At 39.0% G+C, this 17,364-nt stretch overlaps 2 protein-coding genes across 4 annotated transcripts; one reads left to right on the top strand and one right to left on the bottom strand.

Moving 5' to 3' along the window:
- The first annotated feature begins 4,052 nt into the window (after window positions 1-4,052).
- LOC149842396 (large ribosomal subunit protein uL23-like) lies at window positions 4,053-16,966 on the top strand. Of its 3 annotated transcripts, none has more exons than XM_089999129.1 (5): window positions 4,053-4,094; window positions 8,128-8,174; window positions 8,459-8,822; window positions 8,951-9,042; window positions 14,220-16,966. In XM_089999129.1, exons 2-4 carry the CDS (start codon window positions 8,156-8,158, stop codon window positions 9,033-9,035), a joined length of 468 nt encoding a protein of 155 aa, XP_089855255.1. In that variant the 5' UTR covers window positions 4,053-4,094; window positions 8,128-8,155; the 3' UTR covers window positions 9,036-9,042; window positions 14,220-16,966. The 3 variants fall into 3 exon arrangements, with proteins under 3 accessions (XP_089855255.1, XP_089855254.1, XP_089855253.1); XM_089999128.1 differs by lacking the exon at window positions 14,220-16,966 and adding an exon at window positions 9,330-9,413; XM_089999127.1 differs by lacking the exon at window positions 14,220-16,966 and having other exon boundaries at window positions 8,951-9,413.
- On the bottom strand, window positions 16,034-16,861 carry LOC149842397 (uncharacterized). Its single transcript, XM_089999126.1, has one exon. The coding sequence runs from the start codon at window positions 16,859-16,861 to the stop codon at window positions 16,286-16,288; it is 576 nt and encodes a 191-aa protein (XP_089855252.1). The 3' UTR covers window positions 16,034-16,285.
- Window positions 16,967-17,364: the final 398 nt, after the last annotated feature.

Consider the following 17,364-nt stretch of genomic DNA (forward strand, 5'->3'; position numbering starts at 1 on the left):
CAACTCACCATTTTTATCTCCAAAGGCATGTTCAGACCAGATATATCATTTCAAATGTCTTGGTCTCATCTTAATGCTTTTTGCTTAAAAGCTTGTTTATGTCTTTGTCTTTTAAAAGAAGTCTTTGTCTTTTGAAAAAACTTGTTACTCTTTTTTTGTGCAACCTTACGCGACAAAACACTTGTTTCTTATTTTGTCTGACCTTGCTCAACAAATACTTCCTACTCATCATATTGAGTTTAAGGAAAATCCCTCATGTGAAATAGAATACTTGCTTAGTCCTTGATCTAACCTCATTTGGCAAAATCTCTTTGCCTACATCGACAAGCATCATAGAGAAACCCTCGTGTTGAGCTACGTATACACCTTTAACTATAGCCCACTCTGTCAGTCATCAATGCCTTCATCTTTTCACATAACTTTTTTAGAAAGTACAATATCAAGATCTAATCTTTTGCTATTTTCAAAATTGGTGTGCCTACTTTCTTCGTCATCCATCGAGTTGCGCATGCTCGACGACAAAAGGGGCATCTGTCGACACTCCAATTTGGATAGATTATTTTTAAATGCCAAAATCCACTATTTTTATCTTATTTAAGAATCATGTGAATTTTGACTTTATGTTTTTACCTTCAAAATGACATTCTTAAGATTTTTTTCTCAAAAGATGAATCAAACTATATGATCATAGCTTTCAAACAAGTAAACAATCAGATTAATTCAACATTGAAATCAAAAGTTATAACCAAAACAAGTCAACATGGTATGACAATCTTATCTTAGCCTCTAAAGACACACGAATTGTCGTTAGAAGACCTTGAAGTATCGTTAACAACTAGCTTAAACCAAGATATATCGTCAGCATAATAATGACACACTAATTATCGTCAACCTAGAACCATGACATGTCATCAAAATCCCTCTAATGACACATGAATTGTCGTTAGGAGATCTAGATTGTCATTAGCAACATCGGTCGTTAGTGGTTCATTTGGTCCAAAATGTGCACTATATAGAGATAAACCTCTCTAATCTTTATCCTTATCCCCCAAACTCATGCGATATGATTTCTTGAACCTAGCTTAAATTTCTAAAGTCCTAAAGGGTCTCTTATTTATCTCTTTCTTAAACCTTAAGCTAGGAACCCTCCAACCAATCAAAAAGGGACCTCTAAACCCTTAACCAATCAGATGTTGTCACCTCAATCATTGATGGATTTGGATCTCGAATATATATGAATAATGCATGTATCAGACAGAAAATCTATGAATAAGAGTTTAGTATCCCCAACTCAACACTTGGTATTGGAGTTCTAGAAGCACACTCACTCCGTAGAAATCCCTACTCACCTTAGCCTTCTGGAGCCTAGCATTATAACCTTGTTTAGATAAGTCTAGGCTAACTAAGCCTACCAAAACCCAGATTTCGTATCTCACCTAGCCTTCTAGAGCGTGTGCCTAGCCGATATGCTACCCAAGTTTCACCACGTTTTTCACCATCATAGAAAAGGGCTACCTAAGCCCGAGGTGAGATTCAATCCTTATCTTTTATGCATTCATTTCATTTTTTCTGTTATTTCAAATGTGATTTTTTCTAACCTTTGTATATCAGTTCATGTTTTGTATTTTTCTCCAGTCTTGGTGGTGACTCACATCATAAAGCTTGTTTCTTTTGTAGGTTCCGCATACGATGTACAACCACTCACAAGTTAAAGCTTGACGTTGAAGATTTTGAGTTCTAGTTGATTCCTGCTCGATAGAGAAAGAAAGGCACACAACCCCTCACCTAAGCGAAGGGATTTTTTCTACAAAAATTCAGACTTTTTAAAAAAAAACTTTCATTTTTTAAAAATTTCTCTTGTTTGAAACGGTTGCAAAAGTAATAATTTTTTCTTCCCTACTTCCACTTTTCCTACTGTTTTATCACTTCAAAACGTGCCATATAAGTATTTGGGTATCATTAAAAACTTTTTTCTTTAAATAAAGGTAACTATTTTGTTAATGTATGGTATCAACAGAATACAACCTTCCTTACCTAAAGGTGGTCATTGGGCCGAGGACTGTATCTGGATCGATCTCGAGCCTGATCCTATGTGTGATTTGCATAAGGCTTGACAAGCACAACCTGTTAACTAGGACTGAGTCTAAAGGGCCTGGCTTGAGCCCAACATGAGTCTGAGCATAGCTCAGTCGGGCTTGGGCCAAAATAAGGGTCAAGCTTGTTGGGCCGGCCAGCGGGCCAGCTCAATGGCCGGCCGGCGGGCCAGCTCAATGGCCAGCACTGCTTACCCATGCATTTTCAAGTACAACATCTCATACTGATTAGCACGTTTTATTCGGCAAAGTAGAGTAGTAATCTGTAGAAAGAAAAATCCAGACTGCTGTCTACCAGTGTGGGATTATGTTGTCATATTTATTATGAAATTTTGATTGATAGTTTTTTATACATATTCATTTGATTCTCACATGGAGAAGTGAAAGTTGGGTTCTTGACTTCTTTTTGCTTCATTCTCACCAAAGGGAAAGCCCTTTGGTGAGAGGCATAAATTTCTAAAAAAAACTGCCTAACTCAGCCTTCTCATGAGAATGTTTTCTTAAGAAAGAAAAGTGACAGGTGGTGGGAAATTCTGCCAACTCAACCTTCTCATGAAAATGTTTTCACTTATACCAGATTGACACATTACTACCATGATGATTTGACATCTGTTTCTTTCAGGGTAGAAAATAAAAAGAAAAGAATTACCACCTCAATACTTTCTCATGAAAGTTGCATGAAACAAATGATAATGCTTTGGGCAGGCTGGCCAAGATTTGAGGCCACCGCTGCGCCTAGAGCCTCGAATGAAATAAAATATAAGGCTTATATTTAACATGCCGAGGGCCTCCACTGAAACATGACACATGCAGAGGCGCCAAAAAAAAAATTTAAGGTGCTAGTATGGTGTCCGGTTTCAGGTCACCAAAAGAGAAACAATAAGGGTGTCCTCCTCTAAGGGTATGTTTGACTCCCTGTTCAGGTTAGGACAGAACAACTTGCTCAAGATGAACAAGACAATGGTCCTGTCCAGGGCACACTGTCCAATTTGTCCTGAATATATTTTTCTTAAAGTGTACCGTCTCCACTGTTCTGCAGGGGGGGTGATCGGTAAAAAAGAAAAGAAAAAACAGTGTGCTGCGCATACGCTGTTTGCTAGCCGGGCACGTGAGCACCTTAAGGATTACATGAACCATACCCAAACTATACCCGGTAAAATGATAGTTTTCATCTTGTTTACATTAAAAAACGGATCTTAATTGAAACTCGGGTTGGGCCCAGGTATGGTATGACATTTCACAAACCATACTCGACTCCATATATTAATCAGACCCTTTGAATTCGACCCAAATTTTACTTGGACCTCCTTATTTATCACCAAACTATGACTTTATATGGTTTGGTACGGTTCAAGTATGGGTCAAACTCCGTCCATTGAACACAAATTATAGAAAAAGGGAGATTTTTGCATGGGACAATGGAGCCCCACTACCTCTATCTAATGGGGAAGTTTGTTTCACCCTTGTGAGAAGGGGACACTTTTATAAGAAAGACACTGAAACAAACGCCTCCATGTAATGCAGTATTCCGCAGTAATTCCTGAGCCATTCACATGTGACATGCTCAGGGTGCAAACCGGATTGGGTTGGGTAGAACCCTAGATCCAAATCCGTACATCACGAGTGTATTTTAAAACACAACCCAATCGTATATTTGATGTAAAACATATATTTTTTACATACACAATACACTATCTCGGCCTATTCTTTGAATAAATCCTATACGAAAATCAGATCTGGATTCAAATCTACTTCATCCCATCTACCTAGAATTCGGATTCGTTTTCGTTCTTACTACCTAAAATTTTGAATGGATTCAGATCACAATGAACCGGACCGTATCCGATCCATATTGGACCCCTCCACTAAGGACAATCCCGTAATAATCAAGAAAAACAAGGTCAATCCCACAGCGACGCGCAGTATATGATAAACTCCCGTAGGGTTTTCTTTTCAGATTAGGGTTTTCGCGGTGCGACTTTTTTCGGCGGGGTATTCACGGTACGCTTCGTCCTTCCGATCTCGATCTCTTCGATTCGTTCACTAACTACATCGCCAGAAAATCCTTCGTTTCGATGTCTCTAATTTGGTTTCGTTTGATTGTTTTTCGACTGTTTTATTGCTTCGTTGCGTGAATTTTGGGGAAGTTTGATGGGGATTTTGTTGAATAAAAAACGGCCTGTGATTGATTATTGAGTATTTTTTAATAAAAATTAGACTCAATCGAAAGTTTGTAGATCAAAACGTTGATTGGATCCGTGAAAATATGAAAAAGTGGAAAGATTTTTGGTGGTTTCTTTTAGGAATACGTCGATATTGCGACTTGGGAAGTTTGGGGCGTGGGGTTGTCGGGAATGGAATTGTAAGGGGAGAGAGGAGGTGAGCATTGAGGTGCCGGATTGTATTGGAATTTTTCATTTGTGTGTGTTTGTATACGTGGGTATAGTGGGAAAAGGCCATGGTTGTTTTGGACTTGGTTTTCTCTTATGCTGGAATACTAGTGGTTGTGTGTTGAAGCTTGCGTCTGTTTGGTGCGCTGTTGCAGAGTCCATGATTGGAAAGGGTAATGGTCGTTTTGGAAGCGTTGCAGTGTCGGTGAGTTGTGACTGACTGAAAGAAACTGTGTAGGTGGGAGTCACGGCACTGTTTGTTGCAACGTCCCTTAAAAAAATGCGTGCTTAGGGTGGATTTGATGGTTCTGGGATTAACTGGTATCTATGGGCTGGTTATAAGCTGTCGGAGATGGGGGGTTTAAAGAAAATTTTCGCTCTTGCATTTTGTGCTATTTCATTACATGAGTTGAGCATGAAGTTGATGACAGACTAGCTCACGGAGGAGTTGGGTAAAAATAAGAAAAAAGTGTATTGTGGCTTTAAGAGTTTGGAAGGAGCTGGATACTGCATCATTTTGTGCTTGGGTGGCATATGGTCACATGTGCTAAGTGTTGTATATGTGTATTGTTTCCTTTCTGAAGCTGTCTGTAGTTTTTTTTTTGGCCTACACTGTTTCCTTGTCATTTAGCATATTTTATGAATCTTCATGCCTCTTCTATGATTATGAATTATTTAAATGTTCTTTTTCTTCTTTTTCATGGAACTTTATTACCTCCTTGGTTGTGTAACATTGCCAAGTGAAGTGCCAAGGTTGTTAAGAAATATAATGTGGTAATATAAATGTCAATTGTGGAAAGGGAATTACAGCTGATGAAAACAAAATAGAGAATCAAGATCGTGAAAAAAATACACAAATAAAGTTAATAAATGGTTCTGACTTCATCCGACATAAGTTTGTCTATGTAGTATCCTAGTGTATCCAATGTCTGTTGGTGTTATGTCATGTCAACATGGGAAATATATGCTAGGTGAAGTTTCACAGTCAGTGTGGAATAGACCTAATGGAAATTAGGAACCTGGAAAAGTTGGACGAGCACATAGTAGAGCATCAATTTATTTACATTTCATGTTTCTGTTTTTATTCCTTTCTTTGCCTTTCTCTGTCACATAGACACGCCATATTTACAGCCGTAGACACGGGTGCTGGTACCAGACGCAGCACGAGTACATGCTGGTCTGGGTGGGGGAGGGTCCAACCCTGACCCAACCCAACTTTTTCTTTTTTCTTTTATGTTTCTCGAGCAAAAGACAGGGAGGGAGAAGAAGAAGAACAAAAAGAAAGAGGAGGAGGAGGAAGAGGAAGAAGAAGAAAGAGAAGGAAGAAGAAGGGAAAAAAAAAGAGGAGGAAGAAATAGAGAGAGGGAGACTCAAAACCCTCTCCTTCCCACCCTCGGCAGAGAGAGAGAGAGACTACCTCTGCTCCTCCTCCTCTTTTGTTCTTCTTCTTCTCTCTGCATCGAAAGGGTGAGAGAGAGAGAGAAAAGGGCAAAGGGCTACGCCCTTCCCCTTTTTTTAAGGTAGGTTTGGATATGGATCTTAATATAGATCCATATCCAAACCCTCTCTCTCTATATATATATATATATAATTTTTAAGTTTTAACCGTTAACAACAGTAACACTAATGAAATAAAAAACAATTATCATAATATCTAAGTATTGAACATTAATGCAACTTGATCTATCTAAGTATTTAACTAGTAAGATAGTAACAAATTTTTAACAAATTTTTGGCAGTAGACTAATATGTTACTAAAAATTTAACTAGTAACAATAACAAATGTTAAAAATATCTAAGTATTTAACAATAACAATAGAATAGTAGACTAGTAGTAAGTTACTAATAAAAATATGAACATTCAACCAAATTTTAAGTAACAAAATCAGTAATAACAATCAAATTACCCAACATCAAGTCATCAACAAATAATACACATTATAAGCAACCATATGTCACAGGAAAAACTCGGTTTGGTTTGACTGGGCTTGTGAAAACTGAGTTCAGGTTGGCTGGGCTTGTGAAAACTCAGTTTGGCTAGCATGTTTTGCAAAATGGCTGCTTAAAGCAGCAAAAAAAAAATTGACAGACCCCCATACGGGCCATACGATTAGGATTCAAACTTGCAATGTCCTAAGTCCTAACAGACGTATTATGTATAATATATCTATGTATATTATGTATAATGTTTATATTACACAGTTTTTACATGTAAAAACTGTTAAAAGATAGATTTTTAAGAAAATGAGCCAGCTAAACTGAGTTTTCCCTAAAATGGGTAAATTTATTTTTTCAAAAATGGGCTTGTTTAGCCGAGATTGAGAGAGAGAGAGGTACACAGTAAGGGGGAAAGAGATTGAGTTGAGAGAGAGAGAGAGGCACACAGTATGAAAATGGAGAAAAAATAGAAAGAGGTAGCAAAGAGATTGAGAGACGAGTGGAGAGAGAGATTGAGAGAGAGAGACTGAAGGAGAGAATGAGAGAGAATATGTACCTTGGAGATGGAGAGGAAGCATCGTGCTCGCCTTACTGTAGCAGTTGGTAGCCATCGCCGGTGCGGGGTGTCGCAGCTCAGCAGCGTTGGGAGACAGAGGAGAGAGGGCGAAACTGTTTTGCCCTAATCCTCAAGCCCATTTAATCGGGTGATTTTTTTTAAGTCCAAAAGTTGGACATATATGACCCTGGGTGCGTTAACCGCACCCAGGGTTGGGTTGACTGCACTGGGTGCCGCACCCACGTTGCGTTGCGTCGACGTGGGTGTGGTACCTGGTTGGCTGAATCCCTATGACATAGATAGCTGTGTTCCCGTACCCTCATTTTTTGAAATTGCCCATAGTTGCCTTGAAGCTTTCTTTCATACTTTCATAAGAATATCAATAAGCATAGTACTGAAGAAGAGAATTGTTAATGGTCATTTTAGTTATGTTTTGTTCTATTGCTGATATATCATTCACGAATCACTTTGGAGGTGCTTTGTTCTATTTTAGAGTTCAAACATTAGAATTAGGAGTAAAATCAAAGTGCAAAATGCAACCAAAATTATTTAAAAGTGGTTTAGAACAACTGCAATGTTGCAGTAGCAGGTAATCTGGCATATAATCTATGTCACAAGGATGCAGATGCGGGAGAAGGATACGATGCGAATACGCTTGGTACGATTCCATAATTTTAAAAAATTATGACACGGGTCATGTCCGTGCACGCAGATAGATATATGTATGTGTGTATAAAACAACAATTTTAAATCACTACATTTAAGAACATCAAATAATGAAAGTAAATTGAAATGTAAGATCATAATAGAATATAGATAAAGTTAATGACACAATGTTGACTGTGCATGAAATTGATTTGACTATGTTGATGAAGTGTCTTATTGTGTCCAAGTGTCGTGTCAGCACGGAATACACATGCTAAGTGTCCCTGTGGCATATCATACAATCTAAAAGGTAAAACCACTTTATGCAATATGTGATGAACATGTAAATATTAAGCATGAGCAGGTACACATCAATAGTTTTGTTCTTTTTCTTTTTTATATTTCATGCTGCTGCTTTCTTTTGTATGTTCAAGCATTCATTTATTTGTCTTCATTTTTGAGGTTCTATGATTTTCCACAATCTTATTCTGTTGCTTTCCGGTAGCTTTTCAGGAGGCAGACTTGTCACTGCAATGGCTCCTCCTGCGAAAGGTGTGTTCACAATCTTATATATTTATGATTCTTTGAATTATATTCTTTTCTATGTCACATGGATACAGGGATGCATCCATTTTATGAAGTTTTCAATATGACTAGTATATAAGGGGACACAATATGCGGGCCAAAATGAAGTGTCCATGTGATATATATTCTTTTATGTTGCACATTTTAGTCAGTGAACTTGGGAAATATACTTTTGTTTTGCTTAATTGGGTGTTCTTATATCCTTGGTTTTTCTATGTTCCACCATGACAATGTGGGATTTTTCTTGACAGCTCCTGCTAAGAAATCTGATGGCAAGGCTCAGGCCTTAAAGGCAGCCAAGGCAGTGAAGTCTGGGTCCCTCACTCTGAAGAAAAAGGCAAAGAAGATCCGAACTTCAGTTACTTTCCACCGGCCAAAGACACTGAAGAAGGAACGTAATCCCAAGTATCCTCGTATTAGTGCACCACCCAGAAACAAGCTCGACCAATATCAGATCCTCAAGTTTCCGCTCACCACTGAATCAGCTATGAAGAAGATTGAGGACAACAACACCCTCGTCTTTGTTGTGGACATCAGGTCCGACAAGAAGAAGATCAAGACAGCAGTGAAGAATATGTACGATATCCAGGCTAAGAAGGTCAACACATTGATCAGGTGCCCCTTTTTTTATCTTTTTCTCTTATTCTAGTTTTCAAATAATCACATTTTTGGAAGTTAATGTTGTTCCATATCTTGTAAAAGGTTTTCTGAATTCTATACTTCTTTTTTGTTCCCTTCAACAGACCTGATGGGACAAAGAAGGCGTATGTGAGGCTTACACCAGATTACGATGCACTGGATGTTGCAAATAAGATTGGCATCATCTAGATCGGAGGTATCAGCTGTCTCTACTCCTTTTCTTGCCAGAAAAATTTTGCGTTATGTGGTAAAGTCTCAGATTCATGCGAATATGTGTTGATTTTTTAGGAATTCGTTAGTATTAAATCCTTCTATTTGGACAATATTTGGAATTGATGTTCAGGTAGCTATGGCTACTAGCCCATTAGTTTATGCAAAGTAGATCTATGGAATTTAATGCAGAGGCTCTTAGTGCATTATTTTAAAAACAGGTTGTGGATATGTTGACCTGTTTTTGCTGTGTGTGTGTGTGTGTGTTTGCAGATATAGTTGACTCTACCGGTCTCAGGTTGGATCTGGGTCAAGGTATTATTTGTCTTGTGATAAAGATAAGTTGTGAAGTTGCCATGTCCTGGTGCTTATTTTGGTTAGGGTAGAATACTCGAGACAGGTCACACGGATGTTTTGCTAGTAGGCTGGGTTCTTACAGCATCCAAGTAGCATAGAATTTTCATTGCTAATGTTGGTCTTTTGCTACTTTTTGAGGAGAGATTTAAGATGGGCTTCTTAAAATTCTTACACATCGTAAACACCTGCAAAACGACGATGTATTGATGTGTGGTTTGTCAGTCACTTTTGTAATCCTCAGCATTTGTGAACCCAGAGGTGTAACACACATCTTCTTACGAAGCAGTAAAGATTAGGGGTATTTTGATTGCAAAGTAACCAATTAATTCTGATAAAAACAGCAGCTGAGGTGAATTTAAAATTATGAATTAACTATATAAAAAATATTACTATCTAACTCGGTATGCAATTTGAGAAAAATGACCACTAAACTATTATGTATATATTTTATATTTTCAGATATTAAAAATAAAAATAATCTAATCTATATGCACTAAATATGCAATGATATTATGCACGTAGGAACTAAAACTACGAAACTATGGATAGACAGGAGAGAAGAAACGTCCCTTTTGATTTGTTTTCGATGAAGGAGTTGAGAAAAAGAACATGGTCTTAAAATTGAGCTGCACGTGCCTCCGTCGAGAAGGGGTAAGAAGAACCGATGACAGAAAAATGTTAGAAGCAAGACAAAAACGGAAGAGAAAAGAAGAGAATGAGGAAAAATTGATTGGGAACAAGAAGGGGAGGAAAGACACAAGAAGAGGGAGAAGAGGCCTGGGTTTTCTCAAGAGAAAAAAATGTGCTTCTCTCCTTAAAAAATCTATTTTATACTCTAAAATTAGGGTGCCACAATTTTTCTAAAAAGCCAATTAATTTTCAAAATTTTAAATAAGCTCTTTTTTAGAAAAAATGTGTTTTAGAAAAAGACACCTTCTAAATAAAGTAAACTACCATTTGAAACTCCTAAAGTAATTAAATTATGAATAACAAAAATCCTAAACTAATTAAAACTATGAAAAAATGTAAGGAAGAGCTTTATATATACGATTTTATCATATTTTCAATTTCAAAGTAGTTCCTCAGAAACACTCATAAGAATGAGTTTTTAATATAATTTTTTACTGAATCATGCATAAAAGTGTACGAATAAAATGCAAAATACATGCATGATCACCTAGCAAAGCTTTTTCAAAGAAAAGTAGAGCTTTCTCCACTTATGAGAAAGAACTAGATATTATATTGGCTCTTGAGAAGTGGAGACCCAACTTGCTTGGGCGAGATTTCATTATCCAAATGAATCATCAAACCCTAAAATATATTTCACAGCAAAGAGTGTCAACACCACTTTAACAAAAATGGTTGACCAAATTATTGGGCTATAATTTTAAAATTAACTACAAGGATTCTTTTATAGTCATCTCAAGGGTTGCATGTCAATCCGTGGTACGAATGAATCATGCTCAAAGTGAGGACTTGCCTGTCCTCAAAGAAATAATGAAACATCTTGAGACTACAAGAAAATGATGTCACAAGGGAAAGGAAACAGCCACTAGAGGATGGAATTTCAATGACCACGAGAAATTTTCAGTCTTCTTTCCTCTAGGACTAGGAAGTTTTGAAAGAGAGAGGGAATGGTGCATACCCGACTACGCACATGCGGTCAGCACAAGTGCGTGTGCACCAACAACCACCCAAGTAAGCAGCACACACATAGGTCGGCCAACAGTGAGGAGAGTCAAGGTGGTTACGGTCTCAAGCTCATGCAAATGGACGTGTCTATTAGGTTTTGAAGTGTGGTTCATCCATCCCTAGAAGGCACACTTGTAAGCACTATAAATAGTGCTTTCTAGTTGTAAAAATGATATTGTGAAATCTGAATAGAAATTGTTCTTTTCTCTCTACTTTAGTTCTTAGATTTAGATCAATTAGGATAATTCACTTAAGTTCACTAAGTCTAGATCTTGAAGAGCTTCAATTGAAAAAGTGAATCGATCATCCGGCCTTCGGCTGCCACATTTTCAATGGTCCTATTATGCACGGATCATGGACGCATTCAGGTGAGCATTCATTTGCTCTTCGCCTTATGTATCTAAGAGCTCAATGCTCTTGATCGATTATTCCGAGTAATCAGATGAGTTCTATCACACTTGATCGATCCTCTTTTGCTATTGATCACCTTAACTGCTGCTTGCATGGAAATTCAATGCATATTTGAGATGAGCCGCGTCTTCGAAACTACAGATCAACTCATGTGCCTGATCGCCTGACTGTGCTCCACCGCATTGCATGGATCGCAACTGGCTGCACTTGACCGAGCACCTCTGCACGAGCAGCGGTGTATCTGCATTCCTGCACACCTGTGTGTGAGTGTTACTGTCCCCGCGGGCCTGTGTGTGCCGCTCTCATTCCGAGCGCCTGCATGTGCCGCACTGCAGGACCTCGTGCCTACATGTGCCGCACTGCAGGACCTCGTGCCTGTGCATGCCAGATCGAGAAGCACTTGTATCTTGTGCCTGTGTGTGCAAGCAATTTACAGACACAGCAACATGCACCTGCGTGCGCCGGCTGTCTTTTGATATTTCACGCTCAAGTGCTCTTGTAAGAAGGCTGCACGGCGTGTGATCTTGGAAGCACTCGTGAAGGAGGCGCAACACACATTAGACCAACTAGACTACTACTGGTCCCAAACATAGCCCTAACCGGTAGCTGTGTCAATAAATCAGCATATGAATGCATACACGAAACGACAAGGGTCTCAGGAAACAATTTTGTTGGCCAAGTTCTTTGAGAAAAAAACACAAAGTGCCAAAGAATTGGGTTCCAAAGTATGGCATATACACGCCATAGTGGGTTGGTGCCTGTTTTGATAAGGCAGGGAACATGTTTCAGCCTGTCATAAAGATACTCGGACTCGAACGACACATGACCTTAGTTCGACTCGCAAGTTTGAATTTTTTTTGGAGAATAGGAGACAAGGGCATGGATTTTTTTAAATTTTTAATCAATAAAAACTATTTTTTTACATTTTAATCTGAAAATATATATTTTGGTTGAAATAACATTAAAATTATTAAAATATATGTCGTATTCATGTCATCATGTTCACGTGTGTCTTCTCGTGTCACCAGAGACTGCCAAAATATTGTATCCCTGTTTCAGCCATTCCTACCAACAGGGGCTCCGCTTGTCTGGTAGCAGCAGCTAGTGCACGTCACCTTGTATTCGGACGTTGCAGGTTCAAAACCCAATGGTATAGTTTGTATAACTGGTAGGGGCCCGACTAACCCCAGCTTGCCTTTGAAAAGAAACAGGCTTTTCAGCCATTCCTGTTGTGCTGGCATACATTAGACTTAAGAGTGCGTTCAGGTGGCGCTGAATTTTGGAGGCTTTTTGCAGTAACACACGGCAACCCATGTGTTTCTGTGGATCTCACCGCAACAAAGGGCTTGAATTGGAAAGGTTCAGCAAGGAACGTGTATGAAATGCTCAGTTTTTTGTTTTTGGTTAGGTCAGAGGAAAACCTCCATCACTGACTGGCTTCTGGTTGATAAAACCTTGAGGTCTCCACCCATGGATTCCAAACTGCTGAAGTCCCATCAACTTTGTAACGATCCCAAGCCTCCCGGGCCAGTAAAGGTCTGATTTCTTGCAGTGCTCTTACCAGATGAGCAGAGCCTCCGTTCCCAACTCATGGCTGTGTTGGTTGTTTTTTCACGCATATTAAAGAGAACAAAAACTTAAAATCGCATATAGGATAGCCGGTTGTCACTTCCTTTTCTTGATAGAGGGGCTTCCATTCACCAGCGAACAGTGCTGGATAGTAACCCATCACACGGCTCTCGCTACGCTCTGGTCACTCACTTTTTTTTTTCCTTTTCCTTCTGTTTTAATAAATTTTTTCTTTCATTTCAAAAATTAAATAAATAAAAGTTACACAGTAACAACACTTGCAAATGTCTTCAACATCAGACTGGATCCTCTACCATTCAAGCATTTGGAACCCATTTAAAAACAACGAACTCCCCTCTACAATCCTCACACACCAGCATGATATAAAGTGCATAGATCCAGCCTCCAGAGGCAACTCTATAAACATAACCAAACATCTTACCTCCAATTTGGTCTTATCATCAAACTCTTCCACATTATTTATGTCATGAACACCTCACTTAGCATGTGTATCCCATGTCGACATAACACTGACACTTGGACACTCGAGGACACTTGATGGACATAATCAATCCAGTGTCCAACACAATCAACACTGTCATTAACTTTTATCTAGTTCCACTACATATCAATCATGCATAAGATAAAAACAGTTTCATAAGCTCACTCTCACACGGACTTTAACCCTAGTTCAAGCATTTGTCTACAATCTAAACTTGTCTCTTTGAAATTAAAGCCCCCTACTTTTCTAATCCCCTCCTTTATGTCGATTGATGATTTAAATATCCTCTGTCAACAAGGGATCTCTTTATGATGCTAAATGGGTATTAAAAATCATTTTATATACCTACTGTATCGACACAACCTACTGTCCACAAATGGTTTTGGATATAAGAATTTAAAAGAAAAAGGTTTTAGATATTAGGCTCATATATATCTCGAAATATAACAAGCAGAAAGAGTCTAGATAGTTTTTAAGCCTTTCTTCACCCATATTCAAGCATAAACTACATGCGTTAAAGAAATTTACAGATTCAAGGCCCCTAAGGCACATAAAGAAAATTTATACCTTAGAAGACTCTATAGAAGGCCTGGATGTTAATTAGCATATATCAACTTCACATTTTACTGCAGAAATCTCGCCCTGCTTTTCTCTTCTTTGGTGAAGCTGAATATTAGAATGCTTACATAGAAATATGGCTAATAAACCTTACATTTGTTCTTGAAGAAACAAAAAGAATAACTTATAAGAAAACATATCCATGCTTCTGAGCCACGTAAAAACACATAATGGGGGCGGTTAAGGCCATACCAAAAACATCAACTCAAACAGAAAGATAAAATAGATGCATCATCATCCTAAAATGCATTACCATGAAGGTTTGTATCCAATCAAACTGTATGACCATAAACCAATCATCAAAGAACAACCCCACAAAGATAAGAAACTGCTACCCACAATTCACATGTAGAAGAAGATATATCCATCTTACCATTCATCTGATAGCATGTGCAAAATGCAAGCAACCCGCACTTGATGTACCAAACACCGTTCATCACAACAATCCTTGATCCTAGATAAGACATGAAAAGGAAACCTGACAACCAAACCAGTATTGTGTATCTGTACAAATGTGCTATCATAGAAGAGCGATATTCACTCCCATAAAGAATTGAACAAACCCCACAAATCATTCCAGTCCTATGCAGAATTGAAGCGGCATCAAACCCTTGAACAATTGAACCATCAACCATGTTTACCAATGCAACCAGAATTCTAATATAATACCACCCCCACCAACAACTATATACATGTGATGCAGGCCTCTTATTTCCACCAACATGATCGGACCAAAGCCATGTCACAGGGACACCATTTTGGCCACTTGTCCCTGGTGACAAGAGGACACACTGATTCAAACACTGAAACGTATGGCCATTATTTTAATATTTTTAATGACTGATGATGTTATCTCAATAAAAATGTGTTTTTTAATATTAAAATATTTATAAAAAAGGTTTTTATTGAACAAAGATTAAAAATTTCTGTGTCCTCATGTCCTATCTTCCAAAAAAAAATCGAACTTGTGAGTTGAACCCGCATCATGTGTCCACTTATCCATGTATCATTGTGACATAGGACTAAAGGAGCGTGAATTGTAACATACTCTTAGCAAACAAAAGCTAAAATTCAAGCAAACTACATCCAAAACCGTCCACATGAATGAAGCACAAATAAGCAAGCAGCGGGCCAAACAATTTAAAGTTTCAAACAGATAATCATGAATGCAAAAGGGTTTTCTTTTCAAAAAAAGAATGCAAAAGGACCAACAACTCTTAATAATCATCATGAAACCTGCTTCAGTCCTGGATACGACTGGAGTTTCAACTCAAACCGAGTACATACACAAATCAACCAGGTTTTTAAATCTAATAACAGTTCCTCATTCAAACCAAAACATTTCAGATCAAGAAAACAACCCAAACCCAATCACATGAAAAGAATACACACAAGAAAGCAACACAACCAAATTCTCCCAAGCAAGCAACAATTCCTCCGTAAAGAAACAAAAGATCGATGAGACCACCATGAAACTCCCTCTAGTCCAGGATTTCAACAAGATCAACAGCAACCACATATCACATTCAACTTAACCTACGGAAAGCCACAAAAATTTATAATCCAAAATCTGAACTTTTAAATCAAACAAACTCAAAGACAAACCTCAATAGAATCACAAATAAGCAAATGAGTGCACCCATACTTTTGAATACATAATCAAGAAATGAACCAACAATTCTAAAACAAACAACACGGATAACGCAACGGTTTCTAGTTACAATAATCCACAGAACCCTTAATGGAAAAAAATTACACTAGAATCAACAAAGAATCCAACGCCCACGAAAAACAACCATACCAATAAAATGCACGAAAGAAAGCATAAGACCAACAAATTTCCCAAACAGATAAATTAGAATTCACATAAACATCAAGCAGTAACACAGTATACCAAATCCATTGGAGAATACATACATGCCATAATAGAAAAGGAGAAGTAAATTGTTTAAACAATTCACAGATAAACCATCATATATATTATAAGGGGACATAATTACTCGAACCCCACAACGTAAAATGATCCATATTCAACGCAAATACGCATGTAAATTCATGTAAGAACTCACAGATCCTAACCCTAATTCCCCTCGTACCCTTCCTTCGCTTTCACGGGATCGGGCGACGCGGGGATCTTCACATACTCGTCACGGACGGAGAATTCGTCGTCGTGGGAGCGGAAATCACATCTACTGTTGATCAGGGACCAGGCGAGGTACATGGTTGAGGCGGTGAGGGCGCCGCAGCCGACGCCGAAGAGCAGAGATATCACCACGCTGAGGATGTCCCTGGCGCGATCGCGCAACGAGCCCCTTGGGTCGAAGGAATCTGCGGTCATGGCGATGGCGGGCCTGGCGGGGACGACGAATTCCGGCTCGCTTGACTCCAACACTGGGAAGAAGCCGTCGAAATCGCCGCGGCTGAGGGAGGACTCAGAGGGGTCGTCGACGAATCGGAGGGAGGGGAAGAGGAGGTCAGATGGGTTAAGCGCGTCGAGGGATTGGGCGGTCTCCTTTGGGGAGGAAAGGGAGTAGGAGAAGGAGATGAGGAAGGTTCTGCAAGGGTGGAAGTGGGCGCCCGGCCTCGCCTGGGCTCCCATGAGGAAACCCATCAAGGAGATGAGCAGAATTTGGGGAAGGAAGTTGGTGGTCGCCATGGGAGTTGCAGAGAGACGCAGGGAAAGAGAAAACCTGAGAGAGAGAGAGAGAGAGAGAGACAGCAATTGAATGCGGGGAGGACTAAAGTGGTTTACTAAACCAAAGAGAGGCTAAAAGACGAAAATGCCCTTATATCATTTTTGTCATCCCATTTTAGATTGTTTGTCTGAGAAGGAATTGGAAAGCTCTTTCCATGGAATGGAATCCAAAATTGTATTTTATAAACTTCATGGAAAACCTTTTCTGAAAAACCCAAAAGGGCTCCACTGTATAGTAGGTGCAACTTATGAAGGTCACCAAATTAACGGAATGTCATGCGTTCGAAACCCTCAGGTGCAAATTCTTTCCCGTGATGGTGAATCTGCGTGTATTCTTTGATGGGCAAGAAAGGGCTCTTGGTTAGGGATGGCAGTGGACCGGGGGACCCTGTTTGGACCGGGTATGAAACGGGGAGGGAGGCGGGGACGAAGGTTAAAATCCATCCCCGTCCGGGGGTGGAGGC

This window comes from Nuphar pumila, chromosome 3 (assembly GCF_984573655.1).
Source record: "Nuphar pumila chromosome 3, dmNupPumi1.hap1.1, whole genome shotgun sequence".
In the NCBI taxonomy this organism is placed as follows: domain Eukaryota; kingdom Viridiplantae; phylum Streptophyta; class Magnoliopsida; order Nymphaeales; family Nymphaeaceae; genus Nuphar; species Nuphar pumila.

What these genes read in the sequence shown, in the direction of transcription:
- LOC149842396 (XM_089999129.1), top strand. An exon ending in AAGGTCAACACATTGATCAG is followed by an intron (nt 8,823 to 8,950) that starts GTGCCCCTTTTT and finishes TCCCTTCAACAG; the next exon opens with ACCTGATGGGACAAAGAAGG.
- LOC149842397 (XM_089999126.1), bottom strand. Translation starts at nt 16,861, where the DNA reads ATGGCGACCACCAACTTCCTTCCCCAAATTCTGCTCATCTCCTTGATG.